This window comes from Myripristis murdjan, chromosome 13, assembly GCF_902150065.1.
Source record: "Myripristis murdjan chromosome 13, fMyrMur1.1, whole genome shotgun sequence".
Classification (NCBI taxonomy): domain Eukaryota; kingdom Metazoa; phylum Chordata; class Actinopteri; order Holocentriformes; family Holocentridae; genus Myripristis; species Myripristis murdjan.
The window spans coordinates 38893427-38919402 of NC_043992.1; the positions used below are offsets into that span (position 1 = coordinate 38893427).

The 25976-nt window shown below is 42.0% G+C and overlaps 2 protein-coding genes across 2 annotated transcripts; one reads left to right on the top strand and one right to left on the bottom strand.

Annotated features, from left to right (window-relative positions):
• Positions 1–177: 177 nt before the first annotated feature.
• Positions 178–8018, bottom strand: LOC115369609 (cyclin-dependent kinase-like 1). Its single transcript, XM_030066237.1, has 10 exons — positions 7901–8018; positions 6446–6635; positions 5456–5577; positions 4304–4376; positions 3296–3386; positions 2660–2860; positions 1966–2048; positions 1811–1867; positions 1372–1524; positions 178–296 (listed from the first exon to the last, which is right to left on the bottom strand). The coding sequence occupies exons 2-10, from the start codon at positions 6611–6613 to the stop codon at positions 195–197; spliced, it is 1050 nt and encodes a 349-aa protein (XP_029922097.1). The 5' UTR covers positions 6614–6635; positions 7901–8018; the 3' UTR covers positions 178–194.
• A 4660-nt stretch (positions 8019–12678) lies between these two features.
• Positions 12679–25644, top strand: tgfb1a (transforming growth factor, beta 1a). The gene is made up of 6 exons (XM_030067494.1): positions 12679–14926; positions 21220–21489; positions 22306–22537; positions 23106–23256; positions 24443–24553; positions 24671–25644. Exons 1-6 carry the CDS (start codon positions 14596–14598, stop codon positions 24716–24718), a joined length of 1143 nt encoding a protein of 380 aa, XP_029923354.1. The 5' UTR covers positions 12679–14595; the 3' UTR covers positions 24719–25644.
• Positions 25645–25976: the final 332 nt, after the last annotated feature.

A 25976-nucleotide genomic window follows, 5' to 3' on the forward strand; every position in this document is an offset into this window, starting at 1 on the left:
ACTTTCTTTAAACAGAGGATCTTGTTGGTTGTGTTATTGTTAAATCTAAAGTGATACTAGCTGTGGACAAGTGAAAGTTGACAGATGTATGTTAAACTACATTTTTTCACTCTCACACCAACAATTTTTGTATTTCCAAATTGGTATGTATTCAAATGTTGTTGAAAGCACAACACGTCCACCTTCACATAGAGTTAGATATTGGGCAGGTGATGGTCATATTTATGCTTCACCTGTTTCTTGATATCTGGTGCAGGTGAGATGTTGCTGCTTGGTAGCTGAGGCAGGTACTGAGGCTAGAAAGAGAATGAGAGAGAGTCAACCACAAAACCACCAAGTCAAACTACCAAGTGTCTGTACAGCATGTATAAGCCTGCTTGTTATCAACCATCTGTCATGCTTGAGTGTCTCATTTAAGACAGCAAAACACTGAACTGAGATACAGACACCAACTGAGTAGGGCTGGGTTAAAAAAATCAGTTTAATCGATTTTAATGGATTTCCCTTTAAATGGTTCGATATCGATTCATAATACCCAAAAATCGATCTTTTAATTTAACTAGTTTTTTCTTCTTTGGGCGTATGGTGCAGAGAAGCAGCCTGTGGTATCAGCCCAGCCCGTCTCGTGTGATCAGCATTTAGCGCTGCATTTCATGGCACGAGATCTCGTGAGACGTTGTTACTGGATGTTGTTACAAACAGCATGACTGGAGCGAGTGCACCACTGAAGGCACCGCCAGCGAGTTTAAAAGCTGATGTTTGGATGTATTTCGGATTTAACAACAAGCACGAGGAAAACGACGAGCTGGACAAAAAACAAGCGATATGCAAGATCTGCAACGTGAAGGTAAAATACTGTGGAAATACGACGAATCTCCGCAACCATTTAACGAGACAGCACCCAGAAACACAGTCGGCACGGCTCAGACAAACCAACCTGGAGCAGGTATTGGAGCGTAAGTTACCAGCAAACTCTCAGCCTGCACAGAAGATAACCAAGGGTGTTAATATTTTCATATGCAAGGACATACGACCGTACAGCGCCGCTGAAAACGATGGTTTCCAAAACCTCATTTCTTAATGTAAACACAATTTTTAATAATGTACCAGGTCAAAAGGTTCCTTGTTAAATTTACAGCATTATTTCTCTGATTTTTTTTTTTTTTTAATATCCAAGTAAAATTGCTATTTTAACTGAAATATCCCTGAATCGATATCGAATCTAATGAAATCTAATCGAATTGGGACCTTGTAATATCGAATCGAATTGATGTGGAAAATCTGAATCGATACCCAGCCCTACAGCCGAGTGACACCTTGACAGGACAGGTAGGCTGCTGAACTGGCCCAGCCGCCATGTTTCATACACACCCCCGTCTGACGGCGTCTAGATCCTCTTTCATGTCGCCTCCCGGGTCGCTCTCCCTCACGGCCCCAGCTGGCTCCTCCATCCTCCTGGAAGTAAGGCAGCTCCAGGAGCTCCTCACAGGACAGCCTGAGTGACGGGTCCATCACCAGGCATGACTGCTCACACACACACAGGCACACACAGTTGGCATTTGAAACCATTACTCATACATTACCTCATTTGAAATGAAAGCATACATGTCAGGGTTTGGTGAAGTGTACTGAAATTCCGGTTCAGTGTGAATAATAATAATAATATCGTATGAATAGTTTTGAAAGATTTTACGGTAAAAATTTACTTTCAAAATATAAACACAAACTACCTTCTGACCAATACATTCACACTGTTGGTGGCTGGTGACAAGCAAACACGCACAACATAAACGTACAGCACAACAGATACCTTCATAACCTGAAGAGCATGTGATGACACTCCATGGAAGCGCTTCTCCAGGGGCTCCTATAAGCAAAATAATAAACAGAATAATATCACATTAACCACGCTTGATCATCTCTCCAGTAAGTGCTTACTGTATGCCACGGTAACAGGATTCATACCATCGTGTCGGGTTCAGGGATGTTGACTCCACTGAAGAAGACATTGGAGCGGAAGACCTGCTGGTGACGAGGGATGAGGTCGCCTGAGGAAAAAAATCGAGACGATCAGGATCTTCACCGGGAGCAAACATTTTAGTCGGCGTGTGTGTCGGTGAAAATACTACGAGTGGCTCTATTCCTTGGGTGGGACGTTTGTGATCTGCTTAGCACTGTTTCAGATGCTAGGGTAGGAATATGTGGATGAACGAGAGCAATAATCCCTTCCCTCAGTCGTAAATATACAAGGATACAAGGATACAAGGATACAAGGAAGTTTACTTGTCATTATACAACAGGTTATATAATTGTATAGTGAAATATAGTGAAATATAAATTTGTCCTTGAAATTTGTCCCGTTCAGATAACAGCATTAATTGCTGACAATGCCCCGTGCCTCTCAGGGTACAGCATATTTTTCATCCCTGTGGATGATTTTCATCATTTTGGTATCAGTCCCTCATAGCCAAAGAGCATGGGCTTTGTTTGAGACTCACTGCTTTTGCACTGCAGCTCAACAATAATACACAACAAAACTCAATCACATTCGAGGTAAAGATAACACTAGCTTAAGTACAACCCAGCGTAGGAGTGTCTGACAGGGAATTTCCTCTTGAATAATAATAATAATGATCTAACCCAGCCCCTCTCAGTGTACCTAGAGTTTTCCGCATTAGGTAAAGCTGGTCCACATCAGACCTCCCAGGCCAGAGGGGATTCCCATGGAGCAGCTCGGCAAACACGCAGCCCAGCGCCCACACGTCCACAGGGGGGCCGTACTGAGTATCCCCCACGAGCAGCTCAGGGGCGCGATACCAGCGGGTTGCCACATAGTCTGTGTAGTCATCCCCTGGACCGGCTGAGGAGGATACAGACAGACACGAAGACAGAAAGAGACACACATGAGGGTCCACAGGTGACAAGTCAAAGGGGAGGCTTTTTTGCTTTTAAAGGCAAAATGCCACCAAAAATAATCTTATATAGCACATATAGCCGCATAATGAATACTGAACATTGAATAACACATACATTAAAAGGGAATGGATTACAAGATATGCTGAGTGACAAAATGTTAATGTATGGTAACAAAACACTGAAACCAAAGTCGGCTTCAGGTAAACAGAGACACTGATGGTCTAACTGGCTGACTGGTCCTCCTGTGCAATGCATTCATGTAACACTGAAAGTGAGGAGGCCTTAAAGAGCAGCTGATATGGCTTCCTTTGTGAATAAGTCATTAGTTGCACAGTGACTCTAAATGCACATAAATACATTGGCTCTCTGGATGACCTACTCAAAATACGGGCAAACCCAAAGTCGCACAGCTTGATGACTCCGGACTTAGTGAGGAGGATGTTCTCCGGCTTCACGTCACGGTGGATGCACTGCAACACATTCACAGGCGGGATCAAGGATTCAGGTGTCGTAATAACACAGACAGGCTCATATTAAGTCTAAGGAATAGAATGATTAGGAATAGAAATGAGGGGACAAAAGCAGAAGGACCAAGACCTGGACATTTTAACAAAGAGCCCAATGCTAAGCTAGAACAACGAAGAGGAATAGCTGATCCACTTTGGAGTCGATTCCTTAACCCAGAAGGGCCATAACAGAGGATAAAAAGATGGATAAAAAGACACAGGACTCTGAGGTGTTAGAGGAAGGATTTAATGGGACTATAAACAAGCTGACATTTAGGACGTATGCTTTCTAATGGCAGTGACCAAGGGGTATTTATAGCTGTTAATAACTGAGCCCTATAGAATTGCTATGACATAACAAACCTTAGCAACATCTACTTGGCAGCATTATGGCATACACTGAATATCAGCAACTTCTGGCCTGATATTAGAAACTATTCAGGTATTGTATGAGTAGGCAATGCTGTACAATGAATAGTTTAAGTGTAATCTTTATCACCATGATGGGCATACACTGGAAAACTATATATATCTTGGTCACTATTCATAATGTCTGAGGACAGGGCAATACACTGGTTTCAGTAAATCCTACATCTTAAGTGAAGATATAGGATGCTCTTATGTCTTTTTATTAATAAATTGCCAATACTGAACTGTCTGGGTTAAGAAATCATCTGCAGTCAAGACACAATAATGAGGAAATTAGAGATTAGATTGCAGTCAATGAGACATTAATGATTTGCTTGGAGAAACTGGGTAGTAAGAAATGTGTCATATCAAGACATATTTAAAACAATACTATGAATGGCTACAATATGCATATGTAATCTACTGAAATAAGATTGTTCATGCAGTCAGAGGTATTTTGACGATATACTGACATTGTGCTTGTGACAGAAGTTGACGGCCTGGAGGGTTTGCCACACTATACTCTTCAGCTGACCCTCGGGGACCCTGAACGGAACAAGAGACAAATGAAGACTGTTTGTTGTGTGAGGAGCAGACCATCACCAAACCAATGTAATAGTTAAGTTTTCACATCTATTATTCTTATTATTTCTGAAAGGAGTGGTGCCTCGCACAGCCCTGCTGTCACCCGGGTAACTGCATGCCTGTCTCCAACGGCAACCGGCGCCTTTGTTTTCAGGAGCAGCTAGAGTTTCTGCTGCACAGCCTTGTGGCAAAGGGAAACGTGGTCAGGCAGCAACTAGCCATTATGGCCTTGGCTAGCTGTCCAGTTTCACACAACACAAACCAAACTCTCCTTTTGTTTAGCGACCACAGATTGTGCAGGAAGTGTGCAAAGCTTAGAGCAGAGAGAATGTCATCATTCCTTTAAAACGTCTGCAATGTTTTCTTCAAGACATGGCTACTCCTCCTTCAGTCTCAGGCCTCCAACATTCCCTTCAGTCTCTTGGCAACAGCCTGGCCTCCCTCTGTGTAATTCACTGTTGCCCTCTGCTGTCCCTCAGCCATAACCAGTATTATGGCAAATAGATTCAGAACACAAATTACAGTTTGATTACAAGATAATGTGTATTCAAAACAGATGACCCCTTTAAAAAGAGATACTCATTTGAAGGCCAGCAAGATAGTTACTCTATAAACTTTGACAGTGGACAGAGAGCACTTAAAACCAAAATCCAGACTGAAGCATGTGCTCCTTCAGTGTCAGACTACTACTGAAGTGTGGTACACTAAAACTGTCTACACTGGTAACATATAACTTTTGATGCTACTAAAATGCTTCTTGGCATAGGACAGCCTGAACTGTGTAAGTTAAGAGGAACCAGAGCACAATTAATCATGACAGATCACTCCGACCCTCTTACAGAGAATACATTGAGCCAAAATGCAGACAGAGATGAACACAGACATGACAATGAAATATGCATTTTAGTTGTCTAACTGATGTTCCTGTACAGTGAGTCAGGAGCCATGTTCAGGTCGCTTCAGCGGGTCACATGGTCGCTGAGAGGATCACGCCTGCAACTTTTTCAGTGACAGAGCACCGTGTCAGAGCTGTGACCTACCCTCCAGGGTGTTTGTCCAGCTCGTTGAGGACCGTCTGTTCACAGAACTCAAACACCAAGTGGAGCCGTCTTTTCCTCCTGAAGACCTCCAGCAGGTTGACCAGGTTGACATGTTTCAGCTGCTACAGGACCAAGAGAGGACACAGACACTGAGTCAATGCTCAGCTGTCCACATGTGTACACTGTTTTATTTGAACTAGTATTAGATAGATTTTATTGTCATTGCACAATCATATACGTATAATAATGCAGCGAAATTAGGGCTCAGTCCTTTCGATGCAGAGGAGAATTACTGCCACCACTGCCAGTAATTTTACTGTTTGGTACTTTTGCCACTACAACTTACAACTATGACTATAACTACTACACTGCTATATTTTACTACTACTTTAACTGTTACTATGTTACTTACTACTTACTACTACAGCTACGAGTACCACGACAAGTATTGGTGGTACTACTGCTAATGGTATTGCTACTAGTTTTTATTTAGACATAATGCACATTTTTTACAACTTTATACATAATGAACATATTTTATACATAATGTAGAGCTATATAGATAGATAGATGGATAGATACATCTATTTATTTATTACAAATTTCTTCATATATTTCTTATTTCCTTTTGCTGATTTTAATCATTTAATTCTTCTCTTTAGAATTTGAGCGACTGCAACTGACCCAATTTCCCCTCAGGGATCAATAAAGTGTTCCAGATTTTGATTCTACCACTATATTGAAACTACAAAAAAAAAAAAAAAAAAAAAAAAAAAAAAAAAAAAAAAAACATGGCTGAATGGCACTTTCTTACAAAGACAATATAATAATGTGTCTTTTCACTCTGTGTGTTTTGTCTCCACATGCGCTTGTCTGTGTGAGTGCGTGTGCCCCTGTGTGCCTGCACGTGTCCGTGTGCGGTGTCGGACGGGAGTCTGCGTGATGCTATCAGACTACAGCTTTACTAAGGTGACGGTTATCACTTCTCACCTTCAGCATCCGTATTTCTCTCTGGGCTATCTTCTTAATGACTGGATCATCTTCAGACTCCACAAACTTCTTGATGGCGACGACCTGGCCGGTGTCTCTGTGCCTGCATTTGAACACGACGCCGTAGGAACCCTCTCCTATCTTAGCCAGCTTTTCATATTTCTCCATTGGGGCAGATAAGACCTGTCACCTGTCAGATGATACATGCTTTCATCAACCATTAGACAAGTTCACGTTGATGTAACAGCTTTACCTCTAGGGGAGAGTGGGGTAATTTGTGCCAAGGGGCAAGTAGTGCCACCCCTGTTATCTAGAAAACCATAGAAGAAGTTGGTCATGTGACCACATATTTTTGAAGAGGCATCCATTTCACTCATCCTGCAAAGAAGGGAGACACATGGCTTGAGAGGAAAGCACATTTAAGTTCAAAAAACATTTTTTTGCCCTCCAAAGTAAAATTTCCATGATCAAGGTTTTTTGATTGCTGTGTTTGAACAATTATAGAAAATGTTAAAAACAGTTCACACAGGTTTTAGTACTTTAGTAAGCTACACCATGAGTCTATACAGTTAGCATGATGTTAGCTCAAAACAGCTGGGGGATGCATTTTTTTTCAAAATGGTGGGCTTGGGGTAATTTGTGCCAAAGGGCCTTGGGGTAAATTGTGCCAGTGGCACAACTTGTGATTATATACTATAAATTACTTTATTGTATTTTATTGTTATTGTACATTGTCTTCTTACCTTTGATCACTAAAACTATTCAGAATCAGATGAAGATGATTTGCAGGTGCTCATTTTGGAAGTTTTATTTTGTTCTGGGTATGTGTTCATGTGGCTCTAGGCCTCGTTATAGAGAAGTGGCCTGTGAGCTTGTTAAAATAATAAATAAATGTTAAATAAATAATTTTGTATTGAATTTGCTTTGCTTTTATATAGCATTATCATTTATGAGATTAAAATGATCTGTTTTACTTCAATTATCAATGGCACAATTTACCCCAGTGTATTCTCTCTAATGGCACAATTTACCCCACACCGGGGGCAAGTTGTGCCACAAAACCACTTTTTTTTCGAAAGCTATATTTCTCAAACAGTTTATATAAGATCCAAAGTGATTGTTCCCAGGGATGCACAACATCCTAAACTATATGTGCATATTTTAGTTGGAGGCATTACTGTAATCCCCTCGCTTTAAAGGCACTTTAAGTAAAAATTGGCACTATTTACCCCACTCTCCCCTATACCAAAATGACTATATGCCTATTAATTTCCTGTAATATTCGTATCCTTCCAGAATGTGCGGAAGAATCACTTTTTTTCCCCTTAAGGATGAAACCTGAGAGACCTAAAAGAGGTGTTCAGCCTGCACCGTCAAACAGATGCGGTGTTTGTTTGTAGTCCACGCACACCCAAACTGTTTTACAATGTAACGCAAACTCTAACGCAAACTTACCACACCTTCATCGACAAGTCAGCAGCTTGTGTGCAAATGATCTGAAGTCCATGATAAAATTTAAAAGAAAGTAAGGAAGCTACAAGTCCGTGTGCGCAGCCGCGTCTCTCTGCACGGCCAGGTCTCTCAGCTCCTCCGGGACTACATTCATCTTTCGCATTCGTGGTTTATTGTTGCAGCCAAGATTTCAGAGGTCCCTCACTGTCCTTCTCTATGTGTCGCTCTGCCTCGCTTACCTCCCTCTCTCTCTCTTAATGTCGCAGTCCGGTGCGTCGCCGGTACCTTGGTTACGCCGCCTGCCTGTTTTTGCGTTTCCTAGTACAGCGACGGAAATTCTAACTGACTTACATTCATTCCATACGGCCTTTACCTACCCTATTAACAAATAAGCCAAAATGACCATCCAGAATCTAAAATAAAATTCCATCGCTGTGCTTGGAAACGTTCAACGCAATCCACTGAGCTTTACTTTATTTATGCAGGTACCTAGTCATGCTCTTATTAAATGAAGCCTCCCATACTGTGAAACAGAAGAAACTAAGCAGGTCACTTTTTTTTGACCCAAGTGATGTATGTGCCCAAACTCAGCTGATCCGATGGAAACTGTGTTCATTCATTTATTTTATTTTATTTTATTTTATTTTATTTTATTTTATTTTATCGCAGGCTAGTGATGACCTCATTACCTTCTTATCAGTGGCAGGAGGATTTTGAGCAGAACTCTATCGGGATTCAGTATGACATCAAAACAGATGATAGTAATAATAAAAATTAGAATGATAACCATAGATTATACTGTCTCTGATAACAGTTGGTGGCGATTTGAGACTCTTCCTCGGTGATGTTACTTTGCAATTAAGTAGAATAGAGCATTAAAGAGGGGAAAGAAGACAATAACTGCAACCTCTGTGCTTGTAAGACTGATTATATTTCTGCAGGAGACCCCCTATGCCCATATGGCTTACCATTATCCTGACTGTTACAACTGAAAAATACAGGAACAAACTTTACAAAAAAAAAAAAAAAGAAAAAAGAAAAAAAGAAAAAAAAGAATAGCCTAAAAGAAAATAATCACCTGATAAAATGGTACAAAATTAAATAAAGCCACCAGATCCGGTTTCCCAAAGAGCCGTAAATTATAGTAGTAGTGCAGCCAGGAGTTACAATACTTTAATCAGTTCCATCATAATGTTATCAATCTGCTGCTCCTTCCAAGTTTTTTTTTTTGTTTTTTTGTTTGTTTGTTTGTTTGTTTGTTTGTTTTGTTTTGTTTTTCAACCACCAATTTTTGCATGTGTTGATGCCTAGGAGCTGCTCAAAAGCTTACACAGGGAAGAACTTTATTATGCTGCTGCAAGGGATGAGTAATAAAATGCCTGTGTTACTTTAAGGTAGCTAAGTAGAGATTTCAGACATGAAAAAAAAGTCAAGTCAATGAAATATGCAGTTTTACCTCTCATTCACACCTCTTTCTTCCTTCTTCTTCTTCTCCCACTCCAGTAGAGCATGCTTACAGTAATGTAAAACTACCTTAGGACACTCAAACAGTATTGCTGGTGGCCCAGTAACACTTCAGTTTATTCTATACCTTAAAAAACAGGCGTGACATGTTGCACACTATCATACACCTCTTTCCCCAGGAGCTAGCTTCGCTCCATTGGCCAATAACTTTAACCAGTGGATAAATCTTATCCTATATTTTAGTTTATCCTAAATTCCAGTTAAACCTGCAGTTATTACAGTGTGTTAGACAGACAGACTACTGACAGAAGCTGCAGCGTGCAAGTATGAAATATACACAGATAGGAGTGGTAACATGATTTATAGCCTGTTCCCACTCGGTTGACTGTGAATGTGTTTTTCTCAGCGGTTTGCCACAGCTCCCCACCATCCTGCCTGACACCGTGTGCAGACTGACTGGAAGACACCTGACTTCACAGTGCATGATGGGAAAGCAGTTCCCCTCAGACAGATAGAGACCTTGAGACCTTGCTGGTGCTTTGAGACTTTGTGGTGAAAGGAAATGTACCCCTTGTAGGGTGGGTCGATTCAGTATTGCGATTTTTTTTATTTTACAATTTTTATATTTTTCCATAACTGAACTGATTTAAAATAAAGATACTGATATTATATGAAACTAGAAGACCCAAGGAATCCGTTGGTACCAAGCATATCATGTCAAGCATGGCCATTTTCAAAGGGGTCCCTTGACCTCTCACCACCACCCACAGGTCTCCCCTTTGCAGACATGCCTGCCTTATACTCATGTCATGCAGTTTGGACTAATCTGGACAAAACCCTGCAGTACAAATGTGTTCTTGTTACCTGTTGTATAATGGTGTGTTTCTGCATATGGGGGCCTAAACAGTCTTGAAGTTGCATAAATAGGATTTGACTGGAAAGCCGAGACTCTTGTGGATTCAATGAGCCACATTTGATTCCTGTGTGATGATGCTGGCCCCCATAGCAGCCATTTCACTGTGAGACCTTTTTTTGGAACTTGACATCACTGTATAAAATGAGCCATTGTAAGGATTGTTTAGGATAATTACAGCCGCATGAAACTTTACATCTGCAAACTAGAGGATAATTTTAAAAACAAAAACAAAAATTGCAATAAATCATAATATCTAATTGCAGTACTTAAGAATCACAACACATATTGATCCGGCACCCAATTATGTTCTTAACATATCTTAAATCTAACTATATAAACAAAAAGGCCTTAACAGTCATTAAGTAGTGATCATTTTGAATGTACAGGGCGTCCACAAAGTCTCTTTACAATTTAAAAAATCTATTACAAAAGCACTTGATGAGATATGTTAATCAGATTTGTTCTATGTGCTCAGTGGTTCTCAAAGTTTTTAATCACATTAGACATCAATGACCTGAAGCTAAAGATCACTGATGCCATTGCCACCACTGATGAGGCTCTGCTGCAGCCAACATGGCAAGAAATTGAGTCCCGTCTTGATGTGCTTCATGCAGCTCACGGTGCCCATATAGAGGAGTGTTAAATGAGGCAAAAAAACAACTTCAGTATCTGTCAGTAACTCCTCATTTTGTAATAATTTCCACAGATTTGTCTGTTCATTTGCTTTTGTAATAAATTTGTTAAATTGTAAAGAGACTTGATGGACACCGTGTATAACGTCTTAATTTCAGCAAAAATCTTTTTTTTTTTTTTTTATCTAATTTTATTTATTCATCTATTTCTTTTGATCAAAATTAGTCAAGTAAGCCCACTTATGCATCATGATAAACTATTTTGTGTACATCCCTGCTACTCTTACCTGCTCAGAAAGTGCCTGTTATAGATTAAGATTATTCTTCTTTCTGCTCCTTTCATACAAGATCTGGGAACATTTGTATTTATATTAAATTGTTTTTTGTTTTTTTCTTTTACAAATGAATGAAATAAAGAATAAATAAATAAATAAATGAACCCAGTTCACTTTAGATGCACCTGTCATACTTACCTGTACAGAGAAATTCAAGAAAATCCTTTACTTACCTGCCCCACAGTGCTGGTTAGACTTAGTTAATTTGCTAATAATCCTGCACTGGACCAAACAGATAGTGCCTACATTTATACTTACCTGCAGTGCTCATTTGAATAAGAGAAAGATGATTGAAAAAGTCTTACATTTAGTTAAACATTTGTCTCAAAAACGTCTTAAAAGGCATTGAAGTGCACTCAGACACCTGCTGATGCCTGAGATGACAAGGATGATGATGATAACTATACATTGTGAGTTATCCTCTGCCTGTACAATTTCTGACCACCAGAAGGCGCTGCTCACCCATTAAAGGTCTTCATGGCTCACATGACATTCAAGTAAACAGTTGTTGATATTTGATAGCCACCCTTACACCTCACCCTTCTATCATTCTAGACTACACTTGACACTGTGGCACCATTGTTTATAGTTTCATTTTTCGAGCGCTCATTGTTGTCTGTCTGTATTGTTCTAGTGGCCTGGTGTTTTAGGGGATTTTGCCTTGAATGTCCTTGTCATTGTGTTAAAAGCCCGTCTCTGTCCTCTTAACCACAAAGATCTGATGCCAGTGTTTGATGAAAAGCTAACTCCTCGTCTTTATTTTCTTACTGAACGGAACACAGATTTCAAATAGACAAATCCGAAACACTCTGTGGCATATACGCTAAACCAATCACGGGCCTAAAAGTGTAACTAGGAAACTTCAGCACGCTATATTCTTTCTCATAGAGTCATCCCTCAGACAGACATAAAATGATTGAAGCTATCACTGGTTTGTTTGAGTCTGGCTTCCTCCCTTTAGAAAAATACACAACCCAGCTTCTAAAAAAGGGCCCAGACCTGGGACAGAGCATGGTCCAGCCCTGCTGGCTCTCCATCCTGTGAAATTCACTGTTTTGCTTTTTAGACAAACCAGTGCCAAGGAGCTCAGCTTTTTTCTTTTGGCCTGGCAGCCGTTCACCTTTGCTGGCACTGGGTAAACACAGCGGTCAGTTGGGGAGACACTGCTGCCATGCAAGGCTTGTTGACATGCCAGTCATCGCAGTCACACCGGCAGACAGGCCCAGAGAGCGCGAGGGGAGCCGGCGCTGAAGTCAGTCATTCAGCTTGTTCTGCTCCTGGCCTCCTCATGTGGACAGAGAGCAGGCAGCAGAGCTCTGTTAAACAGCAGATGTTTTACACTGCGGCCGTTACCCTCATTTCCTGGGCGGAGAGCTCCTCGCACTATTAGACGGGTAACAGGAACCAGAAAAAAAGACGAGTAAGAGGGATAGAGAGAGAGAGAGAGAGAGAAGAGGGAGTGCAAGAAACGGAGAGAGAGAGAGAGAGAGGGAAAAGTTAGCTGAGCACAGAGCTCACACAAATCATTTTGTCACCAGCAGGCTCTGACAAGCACCAGGAGAGAGGAAGCTCAAAGAGAGAAAGGGAAGCGAGAGAGAGAGAGAGAGAGGGAGAGAGAGAGAGAGAGAGGGAGGGAGTTAAATAGAGGGAGAGTGTGAAAAGGGAGTCGTGTCAGAGGAGATACCGGGAGGAAAGGTGTGAAGGAACCACACAGGGGCATAAAGGAGGAGATACCGGTGGATGGGGAGAGGGAGGAGAGGACAGAGACGAGACTGAAATCGAATCCCCGAGGCAATGTGAGCCGAGAGAGACTGTGACTCCTGCTGTTGTTGCTGCTGCTGCTGTCGTCTGCTGCTGCGGGTTCTGCTCGGTACACTCGATTTACCAAATGGTGCGTTAAACTTCTTCACTTCTGTAACTGGAGGAGAGTGTTTCAGTGACCGAGGGAGGGTTCTACTGTGTGTGTGTGTGTGTGTTTCTGATAGCATCCCTGTTTGAACTGTTTTCCCCCTCCGGCTCTGTCTGGCACAGAGTTGAGCGTTGCTGTATTATCCTCTGTGAGAATGAAGACATAGTTCCATACAGATAGCTGCTTTGTGTGAAAAGTAGGCATTAGTGCAGGGTGTTGAAAGCCGTTTCTGGTGAACTGCTCCTTTTCGCCGATCACATGCTGTTGTTGCTAAAAGAAAAAAAAAAAAAAAAAAAAAGAGGTAGTCACTGCAGAGAAGCATAAATGTTTTTTCCAGTGTTTGTCGTGAACAGCCTTAGACGTCTCACTCACAGGTTTGACCGCTCTTGCTTGCGCGTATGACTCTTACAAAATAAGCGAAGGCAAGCGAGCATCACAAATACTGTACTTTCTCCCTCTGCACCTCAGCTATCTGATTCACTCTGGGCTGACTCAAGTCCCCCGAGAGATTTATCTGGCCTGTAAAGGAAGCCAGAGGTCATCTTAACAAACTTCAGACACAAAGATACAAGAAGGCCAGTTTTTTTTTTTTTCCACTTTGAACACTGGACACGTCCTTGTTCATTTCTCTCCCTTGAAAACCTTTCCAGAGGACAAACTTGACAGCACATGTGCATACAAATTGGAGACAGTGGTAATCCCTAAGTGATCTGAAAAGAGTCTCCGCGCGTCAAGACGGAGAGGAAGTCAGTTAAAAAGTGTGGGAGTCACGTAATAAGTGACTTACTCGGGCTCTGCCAACATCACAGTTCCCCTCACACTTGTTCCACCAGACTCTGAGGGCATGTAAAGAGGAACTGCTTGGTGAGCTACATAGCAGTGAACTGACACGTGGATCTGTATGTATTCGCCTGGAGTGAGACACGATTGAATTCATACTTCCTAGACAGGGGGGTTGAAGTCATATTGAAAGCAGATTGGTCTCAGAGTGCTGCCAGCTCTGTGGGGAGGCCAGTTTGTGGTAAATGGTTTTGGACCATTAGCTGCCATTGTTGTTGAGGGTGCTCTCTGTGTAGCTGTGTTTGCGTTTGACAGCTCTGTTCTGAGCTCGCTTCAGTGTCGAGCACGTCACTGTGTTACCTTGTGGCTGAGTCAGAGGCTGGCTCATCACTCGATGTCTGTCTGCCTGCTGGGATTCTCCCCTCCTGCCTCTATGCAAAGAAGGCAAAGCAGGCAGAAGTGGTAGGTGGTTTTACACAGCGACAGCAGCCTCTCACAGCGACTGAACCCCCAGGACTCTCCGCACTACTTTAGTTGTTCTGCTGCCGGTCAACACCTTGTGTCAGTGACGCCTCCCCTTCGAGGTTGGAGGCAGGCAGCAAGGGGAGAGGTGAGGGAAGGAGTCTAACACAGAGGTGAGCTGCAGCAGTCCGGTTGGCACCATGAGGGTGGCGTGCTTGGCGCTGGTAGCCGTGTGCCTGGTGGGCAGCGTGAGCGGCATGTCGACATGTAAGACACTGGACCTGGAGCTGGTGAAGAAGAAGCGCATCGAGGCCATCAGGGGCCAGATCCTAAGTAAGCTGCGCATGGCCAAGGAGCCGGAGCCGGAGGAGGCTGGAGAGGAGGAGGACATCCCCGTCGGGCTGCAGTCCCTCTACAACAGCACCGAGGAGATGCTGAAGGAGCAGCAGGCCCAGCCAGAGCCCATCTCCACACAGCAAGAGGAGGAGGAGTACTTTGCCAAGGAGCTGCACAAATTCGACATGAAGAAAAGTGAGTACCAAATGACTCAAGACTGTAATGTGTCACTTATATAGAGTATTCACTTGAGTGCACAAGGGCACGCATGGTCAGGAATGGAGGCAGTTGCTGATGGTTTAACTACAGAGCGGGGCATGTGGAGTAACCCAGTGACCCTGTGATTTATTGCAACACATTTCCAATGTACTCTAAGGCTCACTGCTCAAGGATGACAAATGTGGAATCATACACACACCCAAACAAACACACACACACACAATCCTGGACATGCAATGGTAGTTTCCATAAAAACTGGTTATGCATATGCTGATAAATCAAAACAGGGTAATAACTTTTTCCCCACAACCACAAACAACCACAGCATTCTTCAGCCAGCTATTTCACCAGCCTGCCAGGTTTTTAAAATAGAACAGGACATGCAACAGGAGAAAGAAAGGAGCACTAGTCAGTCAGCCAGTGGCAGGAAGTAATCAACAGGTGCTTTTTGAAATGGAAATTACAAGAATGTACTAAAAACAAAAGAGCATTCAAAGCACTGGCATGATAAACAACAGCTCAAAGCCTTTACTTCATCATGGCGGCAGAATTGTTAAAAACTGTTTCAGGTGGAAGACATTTTCATCTGGATCTGTTTAAAAGGGGTTGGTATCTGTTAAAGCAGCTTGTAGATGTAGATAAACTTAAGAGCTTCAGCCAATGTCAGTTCTACAGGGAACAAGGAATTGCACGGGCCATAAAACTCATTGAGAGTTTGTGGATTTGGGAAAAATAAAATGAAATGGATAGCCTTGAAAGTTTTTTTTTTTTTTTTTTTAAATTAAAGAACAACACAAAAAGTCATCAATAAGCTGTCTCTGTCCTTGGATCAGACCCCCACATTATGAGGAAAACACTGTGGTGGAGAGTTGCATTGATACATGTGGCAGCAGTTTTCAAATGAAAGATTTTGTCAGGTTTTATTGGCTCGACCAGGGTCAAAAAGTGAGGCCTCTGCCATGTCCACTCTCATGTCTTAACGCCAAACATGTCATTTTTATGTTCTTGAATTTCACAAGACAAGACCTTTAAAGGTGTTTGGAAGTCCGTGAACGTGTGGGAACTCAAATTCAAATCCATATCCATAATTTTACTGAACATGTATATCTCCCCTCTGATCTCCACCCCACACTGCAAAAACTCAAAATCTTACCAAGATTATTTGTCTTATTTCAAGTCAAAAATGTCTTATTACTAGTCAAAATATGTGAAAATTTGCTTGTTTCATTGGCAAAATTTGTTTCTTATTTCTAGCTAATTTTCACTTATTACAAGTGAATTTTCACTTTTTCCACTGGCAAATTTTGCCAATGAAACAAGCAAATTTTCAGTTGTTTCAAGCAAATTTTCACTTGAAACAAGAGACAGTTGTCTAAAAACAAGTTACTTCTGAGGTGATCATGTCTTATTTTAAGTGTAATGAGATATTTTGACTAGAAATAAGACATTTTTGACTTGAAATAAGACAAATAATCTTGGTAAGATTTTGTGTTTTTGCAGTGCACGTCTTCAGGCAGCTTGTCAGGTTCAGAGATCACAGGTGTAATAAGTTAGCAGTACTCTGCGTTGCATCTGGTGTGATGCAAATACCGCGGTATCCATGGTATTTTTACTGCTTTGTTGTTTGTTTAGCCAGTACACATTTGTTGTTTGCTTGACCAAATGGTCTTTGGTCTAATGTTGAAACTACTCCCTAACAATTATCATGAGCATGTTTTTGTTTTTTGGTTTTTGGTTTTATTTCTTTGCTCCATTGTTCTGTGCAGGCCTGTTCTACTCACTATTCCAAGCAGGTATCCACATTATCCCTGTTTAAGCTGCCACTTCAAAAGAGAGGCTTGTGTGGATGGGCCATGCTCAAAGCTACAGACCAGAGAGGGAACAAAAGAACCTTCAAAATGAAGGGCATGATGTTGTTCTGCTCCGATGACAACCAAAGAACAGAGAATATGGGATAAGACATACAGCACACTCTTTCACCCCAACCTGTCTCATTCCCTCTCTTTCTTTTTGTCCTGTCTCTTGGGGATGGGGGGGTTTCCTGTAACTTGATCATTGGGTTCTCCCTTCCTTACCCTGTCACTTGTTCCCCTCCACTCTGTCTCTTCCTCCTTTTTGTTGACCACTTTCTGTTTCTCTCTGTCTCTGGGGCTCTTTGTCCAACACTTTTCTCTCTCTCTTTCTGCTTCTCTCTCTCTCTCTCTCTCTCACTCTCTCTCCCTGTCTCTCTCTGTGGAGTTTCCTGAGGTTATTATCAGCGTGTTTGCAGGGTGTTTGTGACAGGGCAGCTTGGCAGGAAGGAAGGCAGGCTGATAGCCACTGAGATCGGGAGTGACTCAGGTCCGGTGCAGGCAGTGCCCATGGGGAGCCTGCGTTTCCTACCTCTGTGGAAAGCCAGAGGACACCCAATCCACTGTCCTAACCGCATGCCTGCTTCTTTAAAACACAATCATCCTCCACACACATGGAAACGGTGAAGTTGTGTACGAATGCGTATGTGTGTAGGCCTATACATGGATAGGGCAGAAAAGAAAACTGTTCTGTGATTATTAAAAAAAAAAAAAAAAAAGAAGACAAGGGGGTGTGGGAGGCAACCAGACTTGTATTCTTGTGTGAGCAGAATACAGGTGACTTGAAGAGCCATGTCTGAGCAAAGTAATTAAAACAGAATCTAATGGCAGAACAAGGCTTTTACTTTTATTACCATTCCCATTCGTCATTTCAATTTGCGGGGTTTTTTTTATTGGACGACTCACACTTTCCTGAAACCCTGAACAGCCTGCAGGGATGAATACTTGCATGCACAGCATTTCATCGCTTAATAGTTTTAGCCTCCATTATGGCAATTGCATGGTGGATTCGGCCAGATTCCTCCAGCCAATTAGCAGTCACGTCCCTCTCTGGAAGACAAATTCACCTCTCCCATTTTTGCGTGGTGTTGGTCCAAAATTAATTCAGCTTTTGCACAGAGGGAATGTTTTCTTTTCGCGAAACTAGCCAGTACAAGCCACTGAGGAAATGTCAGAGCTTTGGTGCTGGATTGGTAATGATTTTATGTTTTTTTTTTTTGAAGATTAAGTTGTGATTGCTGCCTTTCTACAATGTGGCAGAGCAGCGATACGGACCAGGAGATGCAGGGGGGAGGTGGGGGAAACGCGAGATCAGCAGGGATGAGCAGGAGGGTGGAGCTGAGCGTATGAAGGAGGCAGGTATTTAGCCTGTTGCTGGAATCTGGTTCCTCCCACTGGTAATTACAGAGCTGCCTCCCTACCTGTCACAACAGCTGTCCCCGGCTTACCTGGGGATAGGCCCTGATTCAACACACAAATCCCCCCACACCCATTTTACTACACAGCGCTAGGGTGCTATCTTTCCCCCAGTCTGGAAGAGTGGGGCCCTGTTTTCAACCACCCCCCAGCCTGACACGGAGAAAGGAGCTGTAAGTCGGTTTTGCTCAGCGACAGGCGCCACTAAAGCAACAAGCACTGCCTCCAGAGACAATGCAAGCTGTGTTAATTGCAAAAGTAGAAGCGATGATAAAGCTGCAGCGTAATTATGGCACTGCAACCAATACGGCTCTCGGGGAAGTGACTTCATTTCCTGTTTCGTAAACACTTCTCTAACCCCTAACACATTTACCTCTGTTTGCTCTAACTACTCGAGGCGGGTGACTTTCCAGGCTTGGTGATGCTTGGCCCACCGCTGCCAGGCCAGTGCTGTCCACATACACTACTGTACTTTGGCACCCCGTGTTTCCATTCATGCACTCGCAACAAAACATTTCAGTATGCTGTGGGTGGGTCCAGCAAAATGTCATCTCATTTCCCCTTACACTCCACGCCAGCTCTTTTCAGTTTCACTTTGGTTATTGCAAGGAGAAAAACACAGCCTAGGCAAGGACGAGGATGCCGGTATTAAATATAAACTGATTTTCAGGCAGTCACGATATGGAGGATCCTGGTACAGCCTGGACGTGAACAGCACAAGCATGCAAGGCCCGTCTCTGGCCCTGCAGTCAGAGCTGCTGTCAGAGAGTAATTACTGGAGCTGAGAGCTGAGAATCCTGGATTTGGCAGGCTGGGGCAGAGTAGGAGGTTTGGGCCCAGGCCAGACCCCAGGCTCCATTGATACACATACACATCTCCAGTTTCTCTGCCAACCCCCCTCCACCTCCTCCAAAACACACACTCACACACACCTCCGCCCCACCTCCCTCCCATACTTTTAATACTATTCATATGTGTTATACTCATATATGTCCATTCTTCTTGCAGTGTTGCAACTGCTCTCATACCGTCTCTCACTCTCTGTTTCTATAAGTTGTTTTACTCTAATCTGCCTCTCTGCACATATCTCCACATGTCCCTGTCAGACTTAATCCCTCGTAATGGAATGCTGGTAGATGTATAGTGTTAAACCCGCCGATGGCTTGGCTCTGTTTTCAGTCCGTCTCTGCAGGGAGAATGTGCTTCCTGTCTTATTATGGGTTAGGGTCAGGAATAAATGCCGCAAATATGGACGCTAATACTGCGCGACAACAAGACACTCTCTGTGGTCAACTTTACAACGGTTGGAACGGCTGCCTGTTTGGCTTCGGTCAAGATAATTGAGTAACACTTCACAAAGGGCTTTTTCCATTCTGTTGACCTGTGCACTCAGTCCTATATAAGCACTGCGCACCAACAGATATATTGTGAGTGCACAATAATGTGCTGCAAGTAGCAACGAACATTTCTCTAATACATGATGTGCATTCCAGAGGGCTAGAACACAATGTATATTTTTGAAAACCCACTTGGCTGCGACCCAAAACAAAGTGTAACAGCATGAGTATGTCACAGTGCTCAAGCTAAATAGGGATTAATACTACATAGTAATGGTAATAATAATAATAATAATAATAATAATTTCTATACTATCTTTGTGCACATTGTGCCTGTGTTGTGTTTTATTTTAGCACCTAACAGTACTTTTCCACTGGTTAATACACTGGAATGATGATAGTGTGCAGTGATGCCTGTTACTGTACAAACCTTACCTCCTAAGTGCTATTCAGGACTAAGGAGGGTTTTTTTTTCTCTATTCTATTTCAGCATTGTACAATATGGTATAGATGTATAGAAAACTATATAACTGCCAGCTCTTTTTTTTAGTCCAGAGATAACTTTTGTGCTTTTAAAAGTATTTTATCTTTTATTCAAATTGGGTTTTTATGCTGAGGCTGGGTTATTAAATAAAGTTACAGCAATAAAAACACATAGTCACTAACACAATCAGAATCAGCAGTGTCCATTGGGTTTTTTATTTTTTTTTATTTAATTTTTTTATTTTATTCTGAACATGTTGTATAAAGGACAACAGACAATGCAATAACAAGGTAATAATAGAAGAAAAAAGTAAAAAAAAAAAAAAAAAAATTATAAATTCAATTTTATTTTCTAGATGGCCAGCACATGTTTATATAAGTTTAATAATATATATATAAGTTTAATAATTTTATAATTTTTCGGCTCAGAGATAACTGTAGTAAAGTGGATAGGTTGCCATGTCTGGAGCTAGCCGTGAGGCCAGTGCCAGCATGGCTCTGGGTGTTTTGTTTCCCCCAGTGGTTTTCAACTGTCCACATGTGCAAAAATAATAAAGGTGAGTGGACAGCCCACTTTCCATTAAAAAATACATTTCCTTTCTTGCACTACCTCTCCCACCCCTCCATTACAACAGAACTGATTTGTCTGAAACCGTTTTAAAGGAGTGCCCCTAAAATTGGATTGTTGCTCCTACTTTCCTCTCCCTGACTTCCACTTTTGTTTCACAATCAGAATAAATGTATTAGTTAGTTACCAACGGGCTTTGTCTTGGAGGCATACAGATAGACAGCTGACCTTGCAACATGCAGGGATGGTCATTTTCAGATTCTAGCTTTAAAAATGCATTTCTAGGAATGAGAATGTTTAAGATTTGCGTGTAATTTAAGATGTATAAAAGGTACCATTAACATCTCTTTCCCTTTTAATTCTGGTAGGAGATGAGTGGCAGTGAGGGGGGAGAAGAGAGGAAAATATAAATGTTAAAATGTTTATGAAACACTTTAGCACTTTGCTATTCCATAGGAATGAGCAAAATGATGAAGATGAAGAATTTGATTATTCTGAAACCTGACACTGACCTGAAAAGCAAAGTTGACAATGAAGTCAAAAATACAGTTGTCCGAAATACTTGAAAAACTAAAAGATTTCACAAAAATAATTGCTCATATGTGCATCACGCAGGAAATGACAGCACCAAACAGATGCACCGAATGGCATTCGACATCGCCAATATCCGGCAGAGTGTGGGGAGCTACCACCTGCTTACCAGCGCTGAACTGCGCATGCGGATCAAAAAACCCACAATGATGTCAGAGCAGCGGGTGGAGCTGTATGAGGGCTTGGGGCCCGAGGCCCGCTACCTCGCCTCCCGCTTCATCACCAACAAGTGGAATGACAAGTGGCTCTCCTTCGACGTGACTGAAACCCTGCAGAAGTGGCTCCAACAGACGGGTGAGTTACACCCATCCTTTTACCAGCAATACCTGTGACTGCTGGGGTCATCTTACATAAGACAGGATCTGGATGGATACAGCCTCTGTAGTATTATTATTTTACAGTATTATAGCTGTCCTTATGGTTTCCAGGAGTCATGGAATTTCTAGAAAGTCATGGAATTTTGAAAAGTTAGTTCCAGACAGGGAAAGCCAGGGAATTCATACATTCTTGGGACTAGCCGTGAAATATCATGCCAGCCTCATTTAAAAAAAAAAAAAAAAAAAAAAAAAAATCAAAAAACCAACAATCAATAACTAGCTGTTCACCAAACCTAACATTTATTTTCCAGTGTGTTCAATTCACCTCCCCTGTAGAATAAAACAGAATGATAAGCTTTAATAAGACTTTTGAATCTGAGTGTATTGAAAAGTTGGTTCTGTTTGGTTTTATATTTATGGATCATGGAAATCCAACATTTTTTCTCATGAAAAGTCAGGGAATCTTACATTTGACATAGAGTGGGAATCATCTAGCTATCCAGCTATCTGTCTATAGTATGGTGTAGAAAAGTATAGAATGACACAGTGTACCATTGCATTGTATAACATAGTGTTCTGTAGTACATTATAGGATAGTTCAATTATATACTTAATTATTTTAATGGGTGAACAAAATAATGAAAACACACAAATAAAAACTTTTATTTTGAAACAATTTAGTCACAATTACAAAGGCAGACAGGTCAGTCATATCAGTTTCAGTGCCAACCAATGATAAGTCACCAGTTTTAAATTGCTCACTGTTGTGAATGTGTGTGTCTGTTTTGAGCAGAGGACGAGCAGGGCTTTCAGCTCAAGCTGTTCTGTGAATGCGGCCAGTCGACAGACGACAGCAGCTTCAGCTTCACCATCTCTGGGATTGATTTAGTGAGAGGAGACAAACAGGCCCTGTCGGCGGTGATGCAGGTACCATACATCCTGACCATGTCTATCCCTCAGAACAACAGCAACCAGCTCACCTCGCGCAAGAAACGCTCCACAGGAACAGAGGAAGTCTGCACAGAGTAAGGACTCACGGATATCTCACAGTATTTGGTATTTGTTCTTCTGGTTGACAGTTTTTAAAGTTGCACTAGAATACTTTCCACTTGCTTTATGCCAAAATATACAACATAAAACAGCATGAGAAATAAAAGATCTAATCATGGTGAGTATAGCTGGATGGTGTGCTACTCACTGCTGCTCAAGCCATGCTTTGTACTTCGATGTTAAGTTTTAATTTGTCACTTTTTGTGGGTGGAGAAGTGTAGCCACTCAACATCAAAATTTCATTTGGACCAATATGGTGAATCTACAGCGTCTCAGCTGGAGGGGTTGAGAAGCTCCTCTCGGCTGCAGCTGCTCTTGGTGAATTTGACTGATAAGATGTAATTTTTTACATAAAAATCTTGTATAGTGCAGCTTTAAAACCCAGATTCAAGCATGTAGAACCATCTCAGAGATCAAATATAATGCAATGGCTTTTTTTTTTTCATCGTGTTCACTAGTTTCTGTTCTCAAAGGTTTCAACTGCACTTCACCAAACAGAAAACTTTAACTTAAAAGACCTTTCTCCCTTTTCTCCCTGTACAGTAGCACAGAGAGCTGCTGTGTGCGAAAGTTGTACATTGACTTCAGAAAAGATCTGGGCTGGAAGTGGATACACAGACCGAAGGGTTACCATGCCAACTACTGCATGGGGTCCTGCACCTACATCTGGAGTGCTGAAAACAAGTATTCTCAGGTAAAGTGCAAAACCCCTCTGTGGTTCACAGTCCACATCTTGTCACATAGTTGAATTAGATGTGATGGCTTGGCCGGGTTAGGCTGCAGTTTGATGAGAAGCTGCTTCAGAATTTGTTTTTCTCTTGCTCTATTTACAAAAGGGCTATTTTAACCCGCTCTGCACTTGTTTGTTGCACATGTTACCAAGGAGCAGCCTCTCTGTTGCATGAGAGTCAGAGCTAGATAGTCAAGTTCAGCCAGTCAGCTGGTATGATACCAGTATTTTTAGACTGATGTTGCAGGTAGCAAATTATTTGGGCCAATATTCTGTTCATATTGGATCATTTTCTTGCCACAGTTTGCAACAATTCCATGTTTTTCCTCATATTTTTATTTTTCACAAAGTGGAGCAGCCTCTCAGTCAGTATTTAGACCACGTGACACCAACGCACTTCACTGCAACTCTTCAGTGACGAAATTCTGTGATACACTTGGCCTCTGAATGAAGAATTAATTTACAAAAAAATGCTGGTTTAGCATGGTTTCCTGTCTGTCTCCTTTCACCCCAGTGCGGTGAGAACGGATGGGTATTTGTTTGTGGAGCCAAAACTATCCAAAATTTACATGTGAAAAACTCAACAGCAACGGCTCTTTCCAAAAAAGATGACACACATACCCGGCATGATCCACAGCCCTCGGGCCTGAAGAATTTCAATGGGAACTATTCCTTGCCAAAGAACACCAACAAACTATATCTCTCCGCCAGATCACACAAGAACTGTCTGGATGGATAGATTGTACCATGAGTGTATAATTAAAATATATAGTTCTGGTATTTTTTTTTTTTTTTGGTGAAATGCTGTCTTTAATATAGCTGCCTTTAAAAAAAACAGCATTATAACACTCTCTGGGTGATTTCTAACATGTTATTAAAGGCCAGTATCATCCCTGTGTATCAGCAGATTGATTTATCGGATCAGCGAGGTAGCACTGTTACAGCACAGTGTGAGTCAACAAGACTGAAGTCCTGGATTCCCCCTTTCTCCCTCTTTCCCATCGACAACAGACATGTTAGTCCTCTGAGGTTTAGCCCTCGCCTGCTACAATTGTGTTGGCAGAAGTCGAGCTGGTGATGAAATCCTGAGCTGAGATCTCTGTATTTGCCTCTCTCCCTCACTCTCTCCCTCCGTTCTAATCATTTACAGATCTTGGCCCTGTACAAGCACCACAACCCGGGAGCCTCGGCCCAGCCCTGCTGTGTTCCCCAGGCCCTGGAGCCGCTGCCAATCCTCTACTATGTGGGCAGGCAACACAAGGTAGCTACAGCGCGGCCAAGCAATGTTCACTCCGAGGCAAAGTGTTTGCACAACATTGTATGTGAAAACAAGATTTACGAGCAGTGGATCATGTTTGTTGTTGACTTTCACTTTCAGGTGGAGCAGCTGTCCAATATGATCGTGAAGTCCTGCAAGTGTAGCTAAAACTACAGCACGGTATTCTCAGCTCTCTGGCTCTATGACCCCCCCCCACCTACCCCAACTCCCCACTATTGATCACCCTCCTCCTCCTGGACCAAAAACATACATATTCTGGACATACTCAGACATGGAAGAAGTCATGCTTGAGACTGCAGAGAGACAGAAAGACAGGAATGTAGGAGTTGAAAGGAGTACAAATTAAAAAAAAAAAAAAAAAAAAAAAAGCAAAAAAAAAAAAAAAAACATTATTATCTTCATGCTCCAGCCTTGACATCCCGTCCTTCTGCAACCCCCTGCAATTATCTGGCTTCCCATGTTTGAAGCCCGCAAAAAAATGGACTCCTTTTTTTTTTTTTTTTTTTTTTTTTTTTTTTACAGATATATAGCTGTTAATTTCTACGTGTACATATACTATTTTTTCTAGTAATAGCCAGAAGTATCTGTCTTGAAATGAATTAATTTATTTGTTAGAGGGGCAGACCTGTAAACGTTTGTGTGGCTTAGACGTGGATAAAGTATGAAAGGATGAAAATTATTTCTTGCAGAAAGACAAAAGAAAGGTGGATAAAAAAAAAAAAAAAAAGATGCCAAACGACAAGAGGACCAAACAGACTCTGACTGAAGGATAGCTCTTTCACAGACACTTCTGCTTGCCACATCACCTTCCGCGAAGAGGCTGTCCTCAGAGGTATTTGAGAACTCCCAGGTCTGGGAAACGGTGTTAGGTGGGGTTTTCCGGGTAGACCAGGTGTTTCTGGAGGGAGCTCCGCCGTAAAGGACGGCCCACGGGGACAGTCCAGCCTGGGGAAACTCCCACCGTCTGAGAGGCGGCTGTTGCTGCCAGCGGAGCTACCATAGCTATATATTTCACCGCAACCGTCCATCACTTTTACTTACTTACTTTTTTTTGGTTTGTTTTTACTCCATGTGATTTTTTTAAATGTCCTTTTATTGATGTGTTTGTTTTTGAATGTCAGCTTGTCCTTATGAAGCCTCCCATATGCTGTCAAAGCCATGACTAATATCAGCGGTTTTAAGAGTGGTCACCCCACTGGTGTTTATCTCCCCCTTTTTACAGCCAGCTTGTTGTCTTAAGAGGTCCAGGGTTAGGGGATGTGGTTGTGGTGTTGGTTTTAGGGGACCACCATTCAGAATCTATGCACACATTAGCTGTGTTTTATTGCCGTAGTGAAATAGGGATGATTTAGTGCCTTTTGTTTAAGGACAGAGTTTTAGTCTCATCCGTAGTGTGATGCTCTTT